Here is a 17,217-nt window from a genome sequence, read left to right as displayed (position 1 = left end):
AACTTCAGCTGAGCAGACATGTCAAGGCTGTGCTCGAATTTCTGCTGTTTTGAGGGGGATGGTCTCTTAGCAACAAAAACGTGTTTAGATTGTGAGCATGATAAAATAAGACATTTAGATATAGTGGATGTTCTCGTACATGCATATGGCTTATTGGTGGGTAGGAAGGGTTCATCCTTTTTTAGAATGACGGCTGGGCTGAAGTGGATGGAAAGCAGTAGGCAGGAGTCGGGGCACTCATGCTGGGGCCTGTCTGAAGCCCTTGTGACTGTAGTTGGGTTAAATCCAACGGAGATGAGTGAAATGACTGGATTTAAGAGCCTTAAAGGCAATACAAACTTGCAAGCTATGAACCAGCAGAGCAGTTTGTTTCTGTTTTTCATAGGATTATAAAACAGCCTCTGTGAATAAAGGGAACTAGCACCATGTTATCACTGCCTTCTGCAGTAAGAAGGCTGACACTATTTAAAATACAATAAAAGACACGAGTGCAGATCTTACCCTTTGAGCTACCATTTTCCTACAAGCAAGAAGTATTATGCATTTGAGTAGGAAACGCTAATTATTCTTATTAGAACTGGGTGCTGATTAGTTTTAACCTTTTTAGCTCTTCAAGATTTGTCAAGGCTGTTAAAGTGAAAGCTCAGGTGTTAAGCAGATTAAGTGATTATTGCTGTTAGCCAGTCAGCAGACAAAATAATCACCATAAGTAGTTTATTTCAGGGCAATAAGGAGATGAAATTTTACTCCTCAGGCATTTTGGAGGGGGGGGTCCAGTGTAACACCCAAAACACGGTGGCTGGATCTGGGGTGGTCAGTACCACCCTCATGGGCAAAGCATGCTCACATGTTCCTGTAAGTAGAGCTGAATAGTATGTACCTGAGGGATTTGCTTTTTCTTTCTGCTAGAACAGAACATCTGCTACCTTTGAGGCTGAAATAAGGTTTCCTCTCTCACCTGACTGTTACCTGAGCAATTTAGGTGAAACTAATAGCAAAACCTGGAATCTGGCAAAGTCTGGCATTCTCTGAGGAAATGGCGCGGATCTGAGGACAGTGCATGACATGGCTTTTCAAGGCCTTGTCATGGTGTGTCCAGGAGAGCCCATGGAAGGGAAGACCAAACTTTAAATTCTTGGTATGAGTGAAAAAAAAGATGAAAAAACATAGGAAGCGTTATCTGCCTGCTTGGAAATACGGAAGAGAGTTTAGCCAGTTCTGAACTCTTCCATGAACTTTCTTTTTAGTGTGATACCTCTTTAGAGACTTAAGGCTTAAAACAGAAAATCCAGATTTTGTGTTAATTAGCCATATGAAAAAGTTACAGGTTCAGTGTGTCTGTAAGACTTGCAGGGCTGAGCTTCCAAGTGCTTTGCAAAAAAACTAAGGAAAAGGATGGCTGCATGATGAATCCTTTTCAGGGAACCATTCATCTTTATTCAGGTTTACACTTCAGCATTCTGCTGTACCAACAGACACCCACTTCACTGCTGGGTTTTGCGCACCTTCTGTATTCACTGCCCACCCCCGCCCCCCTTTGGCTGCAAGGTGCTCGGGTGAAGTGGTCAAAAATGAAGGCTTTTTGGGTTGAAATGACTAGATGGCATTGGTAATTGAAGGAGAAAAAGAGGTTAAGCATGTGGAGACCAACCCGCTGTGTCCTTCCCAGTAAGCAAGCCTCACGCAAAGGGATTCCCGGAGTGGCATTTCAGGGAGCAGTGTGTAAAACTCAAACAACTTGATCCAGAAAGGCAGCCAGCGGGGAAGAAATTATTTTCATATTATAACCATGGAATAGGAGGTACAAGTAGCATTGAGGAAAGAAGAAACGTTGTTTTGACCCAGCCCACATCCTCCAGCATAGCCTATGATCAGGAGCGCAGCAGGGGCCAGGCCCTTGCACGCGGCAGGAGGGGGAGGATGGATTAAACTGTGAATGCCAGTATTAAATAGATCCATTTGTTTCAGTTAATGACTGATATATTGTGTTGCAGATGCTAACTTTTATTCCTGTGGTTTGGCCTACGGGGAAGAGGTCTGGAGGTTTATTTCTGTCCAATGGTTCCATGGGAATATCAAGATGAAAAATACCATTCAGTGGTGGTGTCAAAAAATACATGGATAAATGGGCCCAAATTGCACACGTGCACTCAATATATTGGTGTTACCTGTAGCACCCTCTACTGTTGATTGTACAAGTCCTTATATTATTCCATAACCTTATGTTGAGCTTGCACGCTTTTTGCACCAATGTTTTTTCAAAGCTGTTTCTAATTCTTTAAGTGGTTGTGTGAGACTGTGCCAAAACCCACCCCAAACTTGCTCTGTAGTAAAGAAAATATGGGATGGAAACCATATATTGGTTTGGGGACATGTGCTTTCTTAAGGCTACGGGAAAGAGAGACCACTTCTGAAAGATGAAAGCCCCTTGGAGAGGAGTGCATTGCCGCACTTCTGCTGTGGGGTTGCAGCTGCTCCCGGTGTGACAACGTGGCACCTCCTCGCTCTCGGAGCAGGTCTCCCAAAGCCCTGACAGTGAGGGAGAGCTAAGAGCTGGGTATGTTCCAGCACTCGTTAGCCACCTTGGCAGACAGAGTTCTCCAGATTCTCGGCTGAAGCATATCTCTGCAGAAATGTGATGGTTTAAGTGAAAAGGTGCAGAATTTGCAGAAGTTTCCAGGGCATATCTTTCCCTGTTCTGTAGCACAAGAAATCCACGTGAGACAACACGTCTGTGCAAAACTGCTTGCTTCAACTTCTTCGGTTTCTCTTCCCTATCTCCTTTTCCCTGTATTCCTGCATGGTGCTGCTACTTTAAATCCTATAATCTCTCTTTCTCTCCGTGTTTAGCTAGTTAACCTGGTCTTCTGGACCTATCTTCTGTCCTGTGTACACAAACCTTTTGGGTTTAGGTGGTGGTTTTTTGCTGTTCCCTCTTCTTGAAGCTAAACTTGGCATAAGCTCTCCACGTAATCCATACTTGACCAGAGCTTGGTCAGTAGCGTTTGCCCAGCCGCTGCTCGCTGGGTGGCTGGGACCAGAAGGCCTACTACCTGCTTAAGGGTGACTTGCAGTAGGGAGCTGTTTTATTGGTTCATATTTATAACTTCACTAGAATTTAGAAGTTCTGCTGCTTCTGCACGTTGCCCATCTTGTCGTGGGTACCTTCCTGCCTTTCCAGTGCTTTGAAAGCCTCTCCTCGTGTTACCTGCGAGGACCTGCACCCGTGGAGGTGCCGGGTCGCCAGTTGTAATGCACTCGGCACAGCCGGCGTGTAACCGCAGCCCGTGGGTATGCTGCTGCAGGACTCGGGTATTAAATGGGCACTGACTGTGCAATAAAGCCCTGCTCTCGCCTCCACCACATGGGCTGTTCCTCTGGTTGTGCAGGGGCTTTTTGTTCTCCAGGGCAGTCAGGCACGTTCCTGAAGCACTAACCTCACGGTGGCTGTGGAGCACAGCCCGCCCTACCTGTGTCCTCTCTGTCTTCAGAAACGTGGTGTTGCTTAACGGTACTTGGGCGGAGAAAAAATGCAATTCAGGGGGAGGATAAGAAAAAAAGCTACTCCTGATCCAGACAGTTTGTTTGCGTTAACACCTCTTTTCGATTTTCCTCTGTGCTTTTCTGATAGGTATAAATACAGCTGGAGGGACGGCACTGAAGGTGGCGTGTGTGTCAGCTGCAGTGTCTGATGAATCTGTTGCTGGAGATAGCGGGGTATATGAGGCGTCTGTACAAAGGTAGACATCAGATCTCTCTCTAGGAAGAAGCCAATGACTCAGCGTTGCACACAGGAGTCAGCTGGAATACTGCTCGTTGTGATCTTTTTTTGTAATTTGGTGGCTAAAGTTCTCAATCTCAGATTTCTTAATACTTCTGAAAAAACTATGAGCATGTTGAATTTGATTATCAAAATGACCCATGCTTCCCATAATAGAAGTAGCTGAAAGCAAGCTCACAGAGAACTGTTTGAACAGCTGGTCTGTTTGTGGAGGTGCTGGTAAGCTATGACTGCTGCCTTGATGGAGCCATCTGGCAGGTGTAAAGTTCCCCTCCTGTCAGTCAGCCATTCTGGTGTCAATGGCAGCCCTCAGTCAGCATGAGAGGACTTTGGGATGTGTAAGGAAGACAGCAGAAGCACCTTGAACTGCCTCATGGACGTGTATGTGCTGCAATGCAGTTCCCGAGTGCTTGGATCCTGTACGTGATTTTGGCAGGACTTCTCCCCCTAAGTGCATAGCTTATAGCTGGAGCTGGGCATCACTGCTCTTGCTGGGTTTCTGGATCTCCCTTACTGCTTGCTAAAGCTGTCTGGGGTGGTTTGACAGAAAGGTCACTGGAAAGTACTGATCTTATTGATACCTGGTTTCCCTGCATCTAACATGGGTTTTCCTGCTGTTTTTATTGGCATCAAGATGAATTATGGGGTCATTTGTTGCAAGACACGACTGTAGAGGTGAAAAATTGCTCATCTCATATTCCCCCCACTCATTCATTCATTATCTTCATTAATTCTCCACATAAATGAGTAATTTTTTGTTTACAGCACAATTCGCTTTGACAAGAAAGTGCAATGCTTCTGTAAATTAGACTTAATAGGCTTAAGCCAAGCAATCAGACAGTTGGGTGTCTTGGAACCCCTGTGTCCCCTCAATGGGATAGGGAGCTTTGCAGAGAGGGGAGGAGGGATAATGTGTGACAATTACAGAAGGCATCCCATGCACACTCAGTGTCTGATGTTACTTGGTGTTGTTTGGGTTGTTGACTTACCAACCTTTGTAATGACTACAGTATCATTCTGATGCCTATAATAAATGGTGAGGGTAGAATGAGCAATACATTTGTGCTCTGTAGCTGAAATGTAATGAAATGCAAGAAAGTGCTAAGTAATATGGAAAATACTTAGAAGAGAAGAATGCTAATCCTGTTTTCATGTGCTACAGCATAGTCCCCGAGTCAGTTAGACAATTAATGTATTTTTGGGGACTTTCAGTGCATAAAACTTTGGAGGAGGAGTACATTGGGAGAGAAATGATGCAGGTAGCTGTTTCAAGGAAGACCAGTCAGTGTACTCTGTCACTTTTAGTGTGCTTAGGGAACTTTGACTTCTTAAAGAAACAAAGGAATGACTTAAATCTAATCAAACTTGAGAATTTTTGCTGTCATGATGCAGGACAGATTGCGGTTGTTAAGTCTTATTTCTGTTGCTGGGCAGTCAGCTGCCTGTACTAAAATCCAGTCAAGGGAACCCTTTAAAAATCCCCCACTGCCTTATTTTTGCAGTCTTTTGTGTGGCTTTTTTTGGCAGTGAAGGGGGAAGGCATATGACTTTCTGCTGATAAGCACTGTAATACATACCTCTAAGGATGATTGCACTTACTTCTTAAATGGGCTTTCTTTTAGCTGCTAGTTTTATGAAATCCATATACCCAACCCCTGAATGGAAGGGAAAAGATCTTGTATCACCTGAATGCTAGCACTTCAATAAGAGGAAATCAAGTCCTTAATTGTCTTTGATTTCTTTCAGACCATGTCTGTCAGAAGTGATGGTGTTTGACAGTGATGATACAGAAGCAGTTGGGACAGCTAAAGTGCAAATTGCAATGAGGTAAGCACTACACATTTTTATTGGATTTTCCTTCCAATGGAAAGAATGATATATGGGATTTAGAAGATAGTGCTTTCTGTTCTGTTTTCTTACCCTGTTTTTCCTGCCCTATTAGTATTAACTAACTAATGCCCTCTTTGAAGTGTAATTGAGAATTACACTCAACTCCAGGAGGTCCTTGGCCCAGTTATCCTCTTTTATGTCAGTGGAAATCAACTGGTGATAGTGTGGTATGAGGGTGCAAACCAGCAATGGGAGCACTGACAGCGCTGGGCTGGAGAAAGCCTTTTGCTGGCTTGCAGTCTCTTTTAGTGTGCAGCTTGTGGGGGGAAAAAACTGCTGAGAGTAAATGGTAATCATAATCATTGACCACACCTGAAACCCACAAGTAGTGGGTAAGGCGTAGGAGGGTAGGCACAGAGGCATCTTCTTTAAATGACTTAGTGGAAGGTTATTTATGATTTGAGGAAAAATAAGTAGCACAAAACTCTCTTGTCATGGCCATCAACAGTAAAACAATGGTTACCCCTAACATCTTCACTGTTGTACTTCAAGTATTTCTACTTGTAACTTCTTTATATTGCAGTCATTATATAAGGCCTTTCAAAAGGTTTTAGTTGCAGTACAGCAACTTAGCTAGGCCTCAGGAAAAGCAATGTGTGTTAGGTCTAATTTGTAGTCCATTGTATCTGAATTCCTAAGTTCTGGGTGTTCTGGACTGTTCTAAATTCTGGATGTTCTGGCAGCAAAACTTCATGTAATATGAAACTGGTTTTGTTTTAAGCTATAGGCAAGCCATGGTCCCACTATAGTTTTGTCTTGTTTGTAATTTTTTAATGTTGTTTGTTTGTGTTAATGAAATTAGTGGAGGCCAAGGCAGGCTTCTCTAATAATAATGCTTTTTTCTGTCTTTCCAATTCAGATATGATGACAAAAATAAACAATTTGCGATACTGGTCATCCAGCTGAGTAATGTTCCAGCACTGCTGTTACAACAAGATCAAAAAGTGTAAGTGGGTGAAATAAACATGCTTGAAGTATTTTTATTAGATTCTAGTGGGAATTAAACAGATAATAATAAACCTGCAGACTGAAACAAGGTGCAGATTTTTCCTCAAAGGTCTGTATTTGCTAGGAAAAGACTTGCCTGGAATTAGCACTAGCCAGCAAGGTTCTTAACTGTAGCAGTGCCCAGAGCAACGGCATCGAGTGGAGTGGGGGTGTTTGTTCTGCTACAGAACCCATTCTTGGACAGCTGCACAGATGCATGTGTGGGGAAATGTACAGCTTCTACTAGACTCATTCTAGGCACAAGTTTTTTAAATTCAGCTGTGTGCTGAATAAGCTGACAAAAGTTGATTCATTTTTGCATAGCTGTTTCTACTTACAAAAGGGTATGTTAGCAGTGTGACAAGTTGCACAGACGTAAACAACCATGTAAAACATAATCCCATGGTGTTCAATTACAAGATTCAGAAGGATGAAGTCTATGGCAACTCATGCCACTTCATGTCTCTGATGTTGTGACGACATGTTCCTTTTTTCTCAGCTGACTGATATTCCAAAGACCAGGATAGGACAGTAATGTCCACGGTGCTTAGGATGAATTTCACTTACAGATTCATGGAGCTGTTGCAATGCAGGGAACTGCAAACCTGTATGGTAGTACTGATTGCAGCAGTTTTTTCAACAGGAACATTCGCGTGGCTGTCCTGCCCTGTTCAGAAAGCACAAGCTGCTTGTTTCGCACAAGACCGGTGGAAGCTTCAGACAATCTTGTGTACAATGAAGTATTTTGGGTTTCTATCTCTTACCCGGCTTTACGCCAGAAGACTTTAAGAGTCGATGTTTGCACTGTAGATAAGTCTCACCTTGAAGAATGTTTGGTTAGTATTAATCTCTATTTTAATATCCTTGTGTTTGTTTTCTCTTTTTAATTAGACAAAATTTTAAACTCTGAAGTTTGGCAATTTCACTGGAAGTTTTCTTGATAATCCTTAGCTATATGATCTCTCACAGATAGTGTTCTTTGCAATGACAGTTTTGATCAGGAAAAAAAAATCTATTGGATAAATGTTCTGTTACAGAACTACTGGTGACTTTGTCAGACTACTAGATTTCCCTTCTCCTATGATTTAATGAGAAACACTAACTGTTTTTCTTCCTTTTGGAAACGTTTGTTGTAATGTAATTGAGAATGGGCTTACAGGAATTTGGAAGCTACTGTAGAATATTAAAGATCTCTGAAGGATTTTTTAAAAACTGCTATTACTCTACACTATTAAAATCCTTATTAGTATAGTTTTTTCAGTGCTAGCATTGCCATAGCCAGCTGCCTTCTGTTGTTAGAAGAGCTTTTTTGTTGCTCAGTGTTACCTGAGCAAGTTTATTTTAATAGAACTATTTCTGGAGTATTGTACTCCAGAACATGAGTAGGGTGTGTTGAGCTGGGACATAAGCAGCCATTAAGTTACAGAAAAGTTGATGTTCTGTTCTGCATGTGTTCCGTAGCATCTCTCTTGACTGGAGGGATACATGTTTTATGGTGCTTCTGCATTTCTTCCTTCGCTTGCTTTGCAAAGCACACTTTGGTTCAGGAAAGCATCTGTTTTCCAAATGGGGTTTTTCTCTTTTGGCAGCATAAGCTCCAGGTGGGAGCATGCTAACTTGCAGGAGGTATGCTCAGCATGCAGTCTGCTGGACTGGGCTGGTGCAATGGAGTCCACTCGACATGGATTAAATAAATTGTGAATCAGTTTTACTTTGGTTTTGAATATGTCAGGATGTGTACTAAAGGTAACACAGTAAAAAATGACAAGGCAGATGAAGTGGAATGGCTTATACAAAGCTAAAGCATCTCAGTCTGAGGCAGTGATTTTTGTCAGCCTTGCAAATTTCTTGGGAGTCTTCATCTCCTGTTCCTTTTTCTTTTTCTTTGAAGCTCTGGCTGTAATTTTTCCTAGCTGCAGTAGCACTGTTCATACTTCTGGATTCTTGTACACAGGAGCTGCAGTGAAACACTTGCTACTTAGATTGGAAGCCCTAGACAATGTTAAAATAATTAAACATAAAGCATTACTAGTGCTGTTGAAATGGGGATAAACAGGGGAATTTTTCTTTTTGTCAAACTTGCCAAAGTCAAGTAGTCCTGGATTTTTCACTCTCATTTCTTCTGACTGATGTGGTAGTTGTTCCTTTTAGTATTACACTAAAACTGTGGTTTTGTTCTCAATAGGGTGGAGCACAAATTAGCCTTGCTGAAATATGTAGATCCGGAGAGAAATCAACCCGTTGGTATAACCTCCTTAGTTATAAGTATCTGCAGAAGCAAAACAGGAAAAGTAAACAAGGAAACATTCACTCTGAAGTACCCTGCACTGAAAAAACAGTAAGAACAACTGCTTAAATCAAACAAATCTCTTCTAAACAGTACTAATGAGAGGGTTTATGTGGCTGAAGGACTGTCACAATAGACGAGAAGTGAAGGCTGGTGTGTTTATATTTAGAACTTGAAAATGTCATTAAGTGCAGCAAAATAATTAACATGTCGATTACAGATATGCCCTTGTCCTGGGCTAAATACTTACTGAAATCTGCTCCTCACGAAGCTGAGGGATGTGGTATGTGGTCTGGTGTAAGTGATGTGTGAGCTTTTGCCTTTTTTCCCACTAGACAGTTCACCTTGCTGCAATGACTTTGCTGAGCGAGTCAAGATACAGACTTACCTTTGCACGTGCATGGCATGCAATATGCTCAGCCTATAGCTGCACACGTGCGTATGCTAGTGTAACTGGGGGAGGTGGGCCAGGTATGCTCACACAGGCTTGACTGAGCACTGTATGTGCAATAGGCTGCTTGAACGACACAGGTGTAGAGACTATGACTCTTTCCTGCCACCAGAGGAAAGCTGGTTGGGGCTGTTCTGACCAGAAAGGCTGGGCGCTTTGCAGTTTGTGAGTCGTATCTTCACAAGAAGCCTCTTGCTCTCCTCAGGACTCTGTCTCAGCACTCTTAGAGCAGACAGCTGTTGAACTGGAAGCTGTGGAGAAGAAATTGGAGGAAAGCAGAAGCACTTTAACTAGTGGAGAGAGCTGGTAGGTAGCATCCCACCATCAGCATTGCGGGATGATCAGACCATTTGGGGATTCATGCGCAGAGAAAAAAGCAGATGATACAGAGCTGTGGGAGGCTGCTTCTGTCTCCTTCTGCTTTAGTGAAAAATCCTGTTTCTTCTGTTCTGGAGGTTGTGCTTGGGAAATGAGAACAAAACTGATAAACATTGAAAATAGTTAATAGCACTATGCTAATTGTGCTATTTGAACAGTGTTCTATGGACGTCCATAAAAGCTCCACTGTATGGTGCAAGGCTTTGCTTGAATATTAGTTTTGGCTGCTGTTTACATATACAGATTCAGATTTTATTAATGAAGCCCGACATTTGAAACAAAAAGCAAGCCTGTCCAATGGGTTTGATGGGGAAGCCAGCTGTGAGTTCAAAGGAGCTGAGAAGGATGTTAAAACAATGCTTCAATTTTGTCCAGCATCACTTTTTAAACTAAGATTAATTATTAATGGCATCCTGAGAGCTCCCCTTAAGATGCACTCATCTTGAGCTCAGACCATATGGCTGAACCCTTAGCTTGCTGCTTTTGAAGCAAGATCAGTATGAAGTTTTTGGCTGTGATGGTTGCCTTCTGGTGCAGCTTTACTCCAGTTTCAGTTATTCTCTTATAAGCCTGTGTTTGTGTAATCTCAGTGGCTACAGGATCTGCCAGGTACAACTGGCTGCCTTGGGGACGTGTTTCTGTCCAGCAGCTTACAGGAGATAACTCCTGCTGCAGCACCAGAGTATTGTCCACAATAGGCCAGTTCAGTAACAAAGCTGTTCTTAACAGGCAAGATGAAGACGTTCCTGATCAGGAAGAACAGGACGAGGTCAGTGAAAATGAAGCAGAGGAGGAAGAAGAATTCTGTGCTGGAAAATCGCTGTGGGAAACAGAAGAAAGTCTGAATTCCCAGCTGCACATGGAAATAGCAGTGAAGGTAATGTCAAGGGCCTTTTGAACAGAAAGATGAGTTAAGCTTCCCATAGCTTAGCTGAACTGGGTTGCTGTTGAGCTGAGCAAGGCTACAGCAGTTATTTGAAAGTTCATCACTGATGTTTAAAAGTTTATTTACCTGAAATCTTTTAAAATAACTCTACATTTTGTCCCACAGTTAATATAGCATCATTTCATGCCTTCTTTTTGCTGGTCATGAAAACTGTTTTCATTAATGTGACAGTGGCTTTGACCTTGTTTAATTCTGAATGTAGCTGTAGTCTAACAAACGTGTGCTGTACACGTGCTCTCTGTGCATGCACATACAGCGATTTGGATCGTTGCTGCAGATGCACAAGAAGTAAGGAAATGGTCTTTATAGTCATACCTCTGTTCTGTGTGAGATTACCAGGTCACATTGATGTACTGGATCAACAGGCAAAGCTTGCTGGAATCAATTGTGTTGTACAGCGATCAATGGATGTAGAGCCCTTAGGGAGTGATACAGTTAACATAGCAGCTACTGAGTTCAAGGAGTGAAGTGTCAGGACACCCTGCATGAAAAGGGCTAAAGAATATCTGTTTTTGAATGCGATGCCTTTGGGACTGAAAGCGGAGATGTATCACAGGTGGCTGTCAGACAGTCCTGGGTACGTGTCATCAGTAAGATGGCAAGGTGGCTTTTACACTGCAGTATCTGTCTTTTAGGTGGATAAAGAGACAAACACAGAGACCCTTGCACAGTCTTCTACCGTAGTTCGTCCAAAGGACAAAAGAGCAGCAAATCCACCCCAAACTCAGTTTGTCAGAGGTAGCACTATCATCCGCTCAAAAACTTTTTCACCAGGACCACAAAGTCAATATGTGTGTCGGGTAAGGCAAATACAATCATTAGGTTATAAATGCTGTGTTTCACTAATGAATGCATGATATCAATGTTCACTTAGTCTGAATTTTTCACAGAGACCTGAAAGTGCTTTCTTCTCTCCCCCTTTCACTTAAGAAGTTGCTCTGTCCTCACCTCCTAGACAGTATCTTTCCTTATAGTATTAAGCACAAATTTATAAAATATGTATGTTTGTGGTATGTGCAGCATGTTGACATGCTCAAACTAACCTGGAAGGGCTGCTGTAAGACAGTGATGAATAAGCTGCATATGAGACCCTTTCCTGCTTTTTTAAGACTGTTCTGCGCTAACTTGAACTGAGTTAGCTGTGTCCACCTGACTTTAGATGAGGTGAACATGCAAGCTTGATAGAAATGGAAAGGCAAGTACCTGACAATGTCAGCAAAATTTGTGAAAGCTTGAAAGCCTCCAGTGTGCTTTGTCTGAAGGTAACTGAACAGGCCACGTACTGGGTCAGGATGTCACTTCCACTGCTTTGAAATGTTTGTTCACAATTATTTCCTGGATTGAGGGTCAGCCTAAACTATAAATAACTCGTCTTTTAAATTGAATTGGCAAACAAGCAAGCACTGCATTTTATCATGGATGACCTGTCGTAAGTGGGCATGCTCTTAATACAGCTGCGCCAGATTTGATGTGCAGGTTTTCTCTGATTCAGAAGCAGGTGCTTCCATAGAAACAAACCTTGTTTAATTTGCAGCAGTGGCCTGTGCTTGGGTGGTAGAGGTACTGTGTCCCAGCACATGCAGATCCCACATGCCTGTTCCCCCTTGCCCCCAACTCTGAGAAGGAACATGAGAAGGGAATTAAACCCTACCTGAGCTGAGCTCTTTTTAAGAGTCTAGAGGCAATCACAAAAGAAGGCAGACTGTATGTGTGTAACATGACAACTCTTTAAGTTGAAAAACCCAGATGAATAGCTTACAGGTAAACCTACCTCTTGCACCACTAGCTTAAAATACAGGTGATTGGAGAAAAGAGAAATCTCTAATAAAATAGTCCCATGTTTTACAGACACTAGAAAAGAGTAATTTTTTTTATTACTTAGAGCTTATTTTTCTAGGCTGCTTTGCCCAGCCTAGTTACTTGCACAGAAGAAGGGCAGTGGGGTAGAGTCCCATATTATACCCAAACTTAGTGTCTTTCTTTCCATGCAGTCTGTTCCCAAAAAGGGACAGAGTTCAAGGCTTGTGGCAGGATCTGGCCGTGCCAAATGGATTGCATGTTGTGCACTCAGACTGGAGTGGCAGCTGTCTGCTGTAGTCGTTCACAAAACTTCATATTTCTGCTTACATCACTGCTTATAATCACTTACAGAACCCTCTGATCTTGCTAATAAAGTGTGTATGCACTGCTTGTATTTCTTTCATGAAAAATACAGGTTTTGTTTTCATTTTCAGCTGAATCGCAGTGATAGTGACAGTTCAACGCTATCCAAAAAGCCTCCCTTCATACGAAATGCAATGGAGAGACGAAGTGTCAGAGTGAAACGGGTAAAAACATCACCACTTTTTTTTTTTCTCTAGAGTAGACACTTGCAAACACCGGAAGACTGTTTTAAAGGAAGAATTTGCAAACATAAATCAGTTGCCACATGCTTTCATTCACAACCTTTTCTTTGTGTGTGAGAAGTCTCTCAAGGCTACTTTTCTTTGATATATCAGAATATGACAGGAATGTTTAAGGTGGAACGCATTTAGAACAATCAATTTAGGAAGAAGGTTCCTGGTATTTTCCATCTTGTCAGAGCAGAAGTAGCACAAACAGTTTTGCTGTGTTTATTGCTGTGAGATTCGTAAGTACTTATAATAAATGTGAGGAGCTGGGGAAGAGGGTGAGGAGAACGATGTCTCAGGTGCTCAAGTGACCCTGTTGTAGTGACTCCATGGCACAGAATGCACCCCTGTGCCCGTTGTGATGGCAATCACTGAAATTCCCCCAGGATACTGATGTGAGTTCTGAAGGAGATGGTTTTCTTGAGGCAGCTTGTGTTTGAAACTAGCTGAAGGCAACATAATGTTACTGGAAAAAACAAACACAGGTGGAGTCATCTGAAGATGAGACAGTAAACATAGGAGCAAGGTGTGCAAGCAAGACTTGTTTGATTTGGAGAAGCTGCCAAGGAAGATATTTAGTGGAAACACCAAAATCAAAAGGCCTATCTATAAGACTTGTTTGAGTTTGTTTTTCTGTCTTGAGAAGGATTGGAAAGCAGGTTCAATAGAGATGTTTTCTGCAAAGAGAAGTACTGGAATAATGGGGCTCATGATGCATTTGGCCTTTCGTCGGGGAGTGGTTGGGACAGTTCTCATCACTGTGTTCCTACACCCCTTCTTGTCTAGCCTTCAATCAAGTCCTTTGGTACAGAGCGCCTAATCCGCACTTCACTAGACCTGGAGCTGGACCTGCAAGCTTCGAAAACCTGGCACGATCGGCTGGTTCAGGAGATCTCGGTGCTGAGGGAACTGAAGGAACAGTTGGAACAAGCTCAAAGTCAGGGTGAAAAAGAGTTGCCGCAGTGGGTGAAGGATGATGAGAGATTCCGACTGCTGCTGAGGCTAGTGGAAAAACGAGTGAGTAATACCTGCCTTTGGATTTTACTCAACATGTTTGAGAAACATGATTTGAGAAACAGGGGACTTCAGACAGTCAGGAAATGAAGCCTTAGCACTACAGTCACTCGTGTCTTCCACTTAGGGCTCCATCAAGCAAGTGATTGATAACGGAAGCTGCAGTCCTTGAGTGTCTGGCTATTTACAGGTGTGGTATTTACAAACTGCAGAGTCTGTGCCTGCCTTCCCACAGATACAAGGGTTAGGAAAGTAGCAGTTATGTCTTTTGCTGCTTCTAAGAGAAATAATGGCTGCATAAAACTTGTGTGTGGATGATGCTTGGCTTTAGAATAGGATCCTTATGCATATGAAGTGATGATATAAGTCAGATGACAGCAGATAGCACTTTCTGGCTTTAAGAGCTTAATAGTATCTATCTTTCTGCTTATGAAGGGTGGACTGCAGGGCAGGGATGGAAGGGAGACGGAACTAATTGCCAAGGATTTCAACAAACAGTTCATTAAACAATTTTGTTTGCTTTTATGAAAGTTGTCTTTCATTGCATTATCACTTTTCTGGAGAGCATTTAAATACAAATCATTAGCTTCAAAAGGAATGTACTTACAGATAGGGTAGGTAAAGCTTCAGAAATGTCTGAATAAGCCTGGGCAGTTGATGAGCAAGGTGGGCAGCCTTCTGTCACATTTGTTCTTTTTATATTAAAAAAAAAAAAAAAAGTGTTATTCCATAGCTGACTATCTTCATCCCTCAGATGCTGCACTTTTTGTTCTTTGCAGGAGTTTGTTCTCTCTTTAACTTCCTGTAGAGTTCTGTTAGTCCCAAACCCATGCATTTACCAGCAGAGATTTCTGTGCCTTAGAGCCAGGTGCAAATACAAGAAGTCACAAATGCCATCTGTTTTGTCAAGTGCAGCCTCCCAGTCTGTAGTAGGTGTGGTGTGTCACGGTTAGCACTTACCTTACTCTGTCTACATCATGCTCTCCCTCATGTACAGGCCTCCTTCTCAACTTCTGTGATTTATCAGGGCACCTCTGCTGACACCAGGCAGAAACTAAGTTATGATGGCACCGGGTGTAGGAGTGAGTTGGTACAAGGTGCTCTTTGGGGCACAGCTGGAACATGGGTTGCCACGTTCTTGCATGAGCTGGCTTAAAAAATAGATCAAGAAGATAGAAAGAAGGTGCAGATAGCACCCATAATTTTTATCAAAGGGCTGGAAGATGACCTTACAAAAAGCTCTCTCCATTACAATGCTTAGCTAACAAGCCTTCACTTTAGCTTCTGTGGCTTGTGATTTCCAGAGTCAGCAGCTTCCAAACCCCTTAGACCTGCAGCTGAAATACTGCTGTATTTGGAGATTGGTTGAGATAAAATGATTCCCCCTGGAAACACAAACAGGTCTTTTTGATTATTTGTTTAGGTGGAAAAAACAGAACACAAGTGTGAGCTCAAGGCCGATAAAATGATGAGAGCTGCTGCCAAGGATGTCCACAGGCTGCGAGGGCAGAGTCGGAAGGAGCCTCTGGAAGTACAGTCATTCAGGTAATTACAGGTCACTGCTAAAGGGGAGGCAAAATTGACTGCTACCGTGATTTTTTCTGTGGATGACTAAGATGCTGATGAGGAAAGCTAATCTTTGTAGAAGTAGTTAACTGTTCTGCTTAAACAAAAACTTCTGTATTTTTATATCAAAGTATAAGGTCTGAGGGTTGGGGAAACTAGCTGCAGCTCTGCATGTGATCTCAAAGCAACCGGCAGTACTCCAAATCATTCCCCACCTGGCAACAAATTCACAAATCCTTTGTTTCATACAGAAGCAGCCCTTTGCTTCCCTAAGTAACATGCCTAGAAAGCCAAAAAGCTGAGCCTTTCCGAAACGGCTTTTTGATAAGGTCAGTGTTGTGAGTTTAACTGCAAGGGTGCCTCATGTCTTATATGTAAATAAGAGGTGTAGGTTGTGAGAGAACGTGCTGCTGCTCCTTGTGGTGACAGCTGGTGGGATAAATTTTAATGTGGATGATGGACATTTCTGGCAAGAATTCCGTTGCATTAACAACTGATCATCCTTTTTTAGAGAGAAAATGGCATTTTTCACACGGCCGAGGATAAACATTCCAACGCTCTCTGCAGACGATGTGTGATCGCCATAAAGTATTTGCTTTCCGGACAATTCTACAAATGCAGTTTGGGTTTTGAAGTTATTTATGTGGTATTATGAAGGTACCAAGGCATTTGTATATTAGAGCTTTTGTCAGTATGTGGATGTTTTGAAGATTTTTAGGTTAAAGTTATATCATCACAGAAACCAGCATTAAAGTGACAAGACTGTATAGTTTGTATATTTAGGAATGTATTTTTGGGAAATAGAATTTTAAATAAGAACAAATGCAGCGTAAGGTGCTGTTATTCTTAAATAAAGCTGTTTAGACTTTTTGTACAGCTCTACCTTTTAGAGGTTTTACTGCAATAAAATAAATCTGAAGGAACCTCACCCCTACCTTGTATGATGTTCTGCATCGGACTCTCCTCTGAGTGATGTTTTTTGTACCCTGTGGGGAATGCAGGGAGCCGGTTTTGACTGCCAAGTGCTGTGAACGAATTCTCTGTGAGCTGTGAAGCTTTTGTGTTTCCTGCCAGGTCATAAAAGTGGGTGTGAAGTTCAGAATACTTGCACTTTTAACATTTGTACTGCAGCTCATGTCTGTAATGGGTCTGTTAAGGTAACTTGGGGAGCCCATTGAAACCACTGCTGTGGGAGGAGGGCTGCAGGTTTTAAGTCCATTTTAGGTTTTTCCAATAAAGTGACCTTTCTGGACAAACCTGCTTTCTCGCTTTTTGTCTTGCGTGAATCTTCTCATCAACTGGTACCTAAATCGTTGGGGTTTTTTTCCTGCCACTAGCTGGAATTACATAGCTTTTAGTGTGTCTTGCTCTGCTTCCCACCCGGGGCCTGGAAGGTTCTCGGACACGTTCTGGTCACGCCCGACGGGGGGCTGGGGTCGGTGGGGGGCTCGGGTCGGCCCTTCCCCGCCGAAGAGCTGTAACGGAGCGCGCACACCGCTGCGGACCCGCCGGCGCCGCCGCGGGCCC

The 17,217-nt window shown here is 42.7% G+C and overlaps 1 protein-coding gene across 1 annotated transcript in view; it reads left to right on the top strand.

Moving 5' to 3' along the window:
* The window catches only part of WWC1 (WW and C2 domain containing 1), a 74,830-nt gene extending 57,884 nt beyond the window's left edge, over positions 1–16,946 (top strand). The window contains exons 12-23 of the mRNA XM_069772949.1: positions 3,632–3,740; positions 5,528–5,608; positions 6,531–6,617; positions 7,302–7,494; positions 8,844–8,996; positions 9,602–9,702; positions 10,504–10,651; positions 11,356–11,520; positions 12,955–13,047; positions 13,897–14,127; positions 15,548–15,669; positions 16,202–16,946. Of these exons, the coding sequence (XP_069629050.1) occupies positions 3,632–3,740; positions 5,528–5,608; positions 6,531–6,617; positions 7,302–7,494; positions 8,844–8,996; positions 9,602–9,702; positions 10,504–10,651; positions 11,356–11,520; positions 12,955–13,047; positions 13,897–14,127; positions 15,548–15,669; positions 16,202–16,268 (1,550 nt within the window). The 3' untranslated portion in view covers positions 16,269–16,946. The remainder of the gene's footprint in view (positions 1–3,631; positions 3,741–5,527; positions 5,609–6,530; positions 6,618–7,301; positions 7,495–8,843; positions 8,997–9,601; positions 9,703–10,503; positions 10,652–11,355; positions 11,521–12,954; positions 13,048–13,896; positions 14,128–15,547; positions 15,670–16,201) is intronic.
* The last annotated feature ends 271 nt before the right edge of the window (positions 16,947–17,217 follow it).

Source organism: Haliaeetus albicilla, chromosome 27 (genome assembly GCF_947461875.1).
Source record: "Haliaeetus albicilla chromosome 27, bHalAlb1.1, whole genome shotgun sequence".
Lineage (NCBI taxonomy): Eukaryota > Metazoa > Chordata > Aves > Accipitriformes > Accipitridae > Haliaeetus > Haliaeetus albicilla.
The sequence above is the reverse complement of the archived record's forward strand: the minus strand, read 5'-3'. Positions and strand labels throughout refer to the sequence as shown.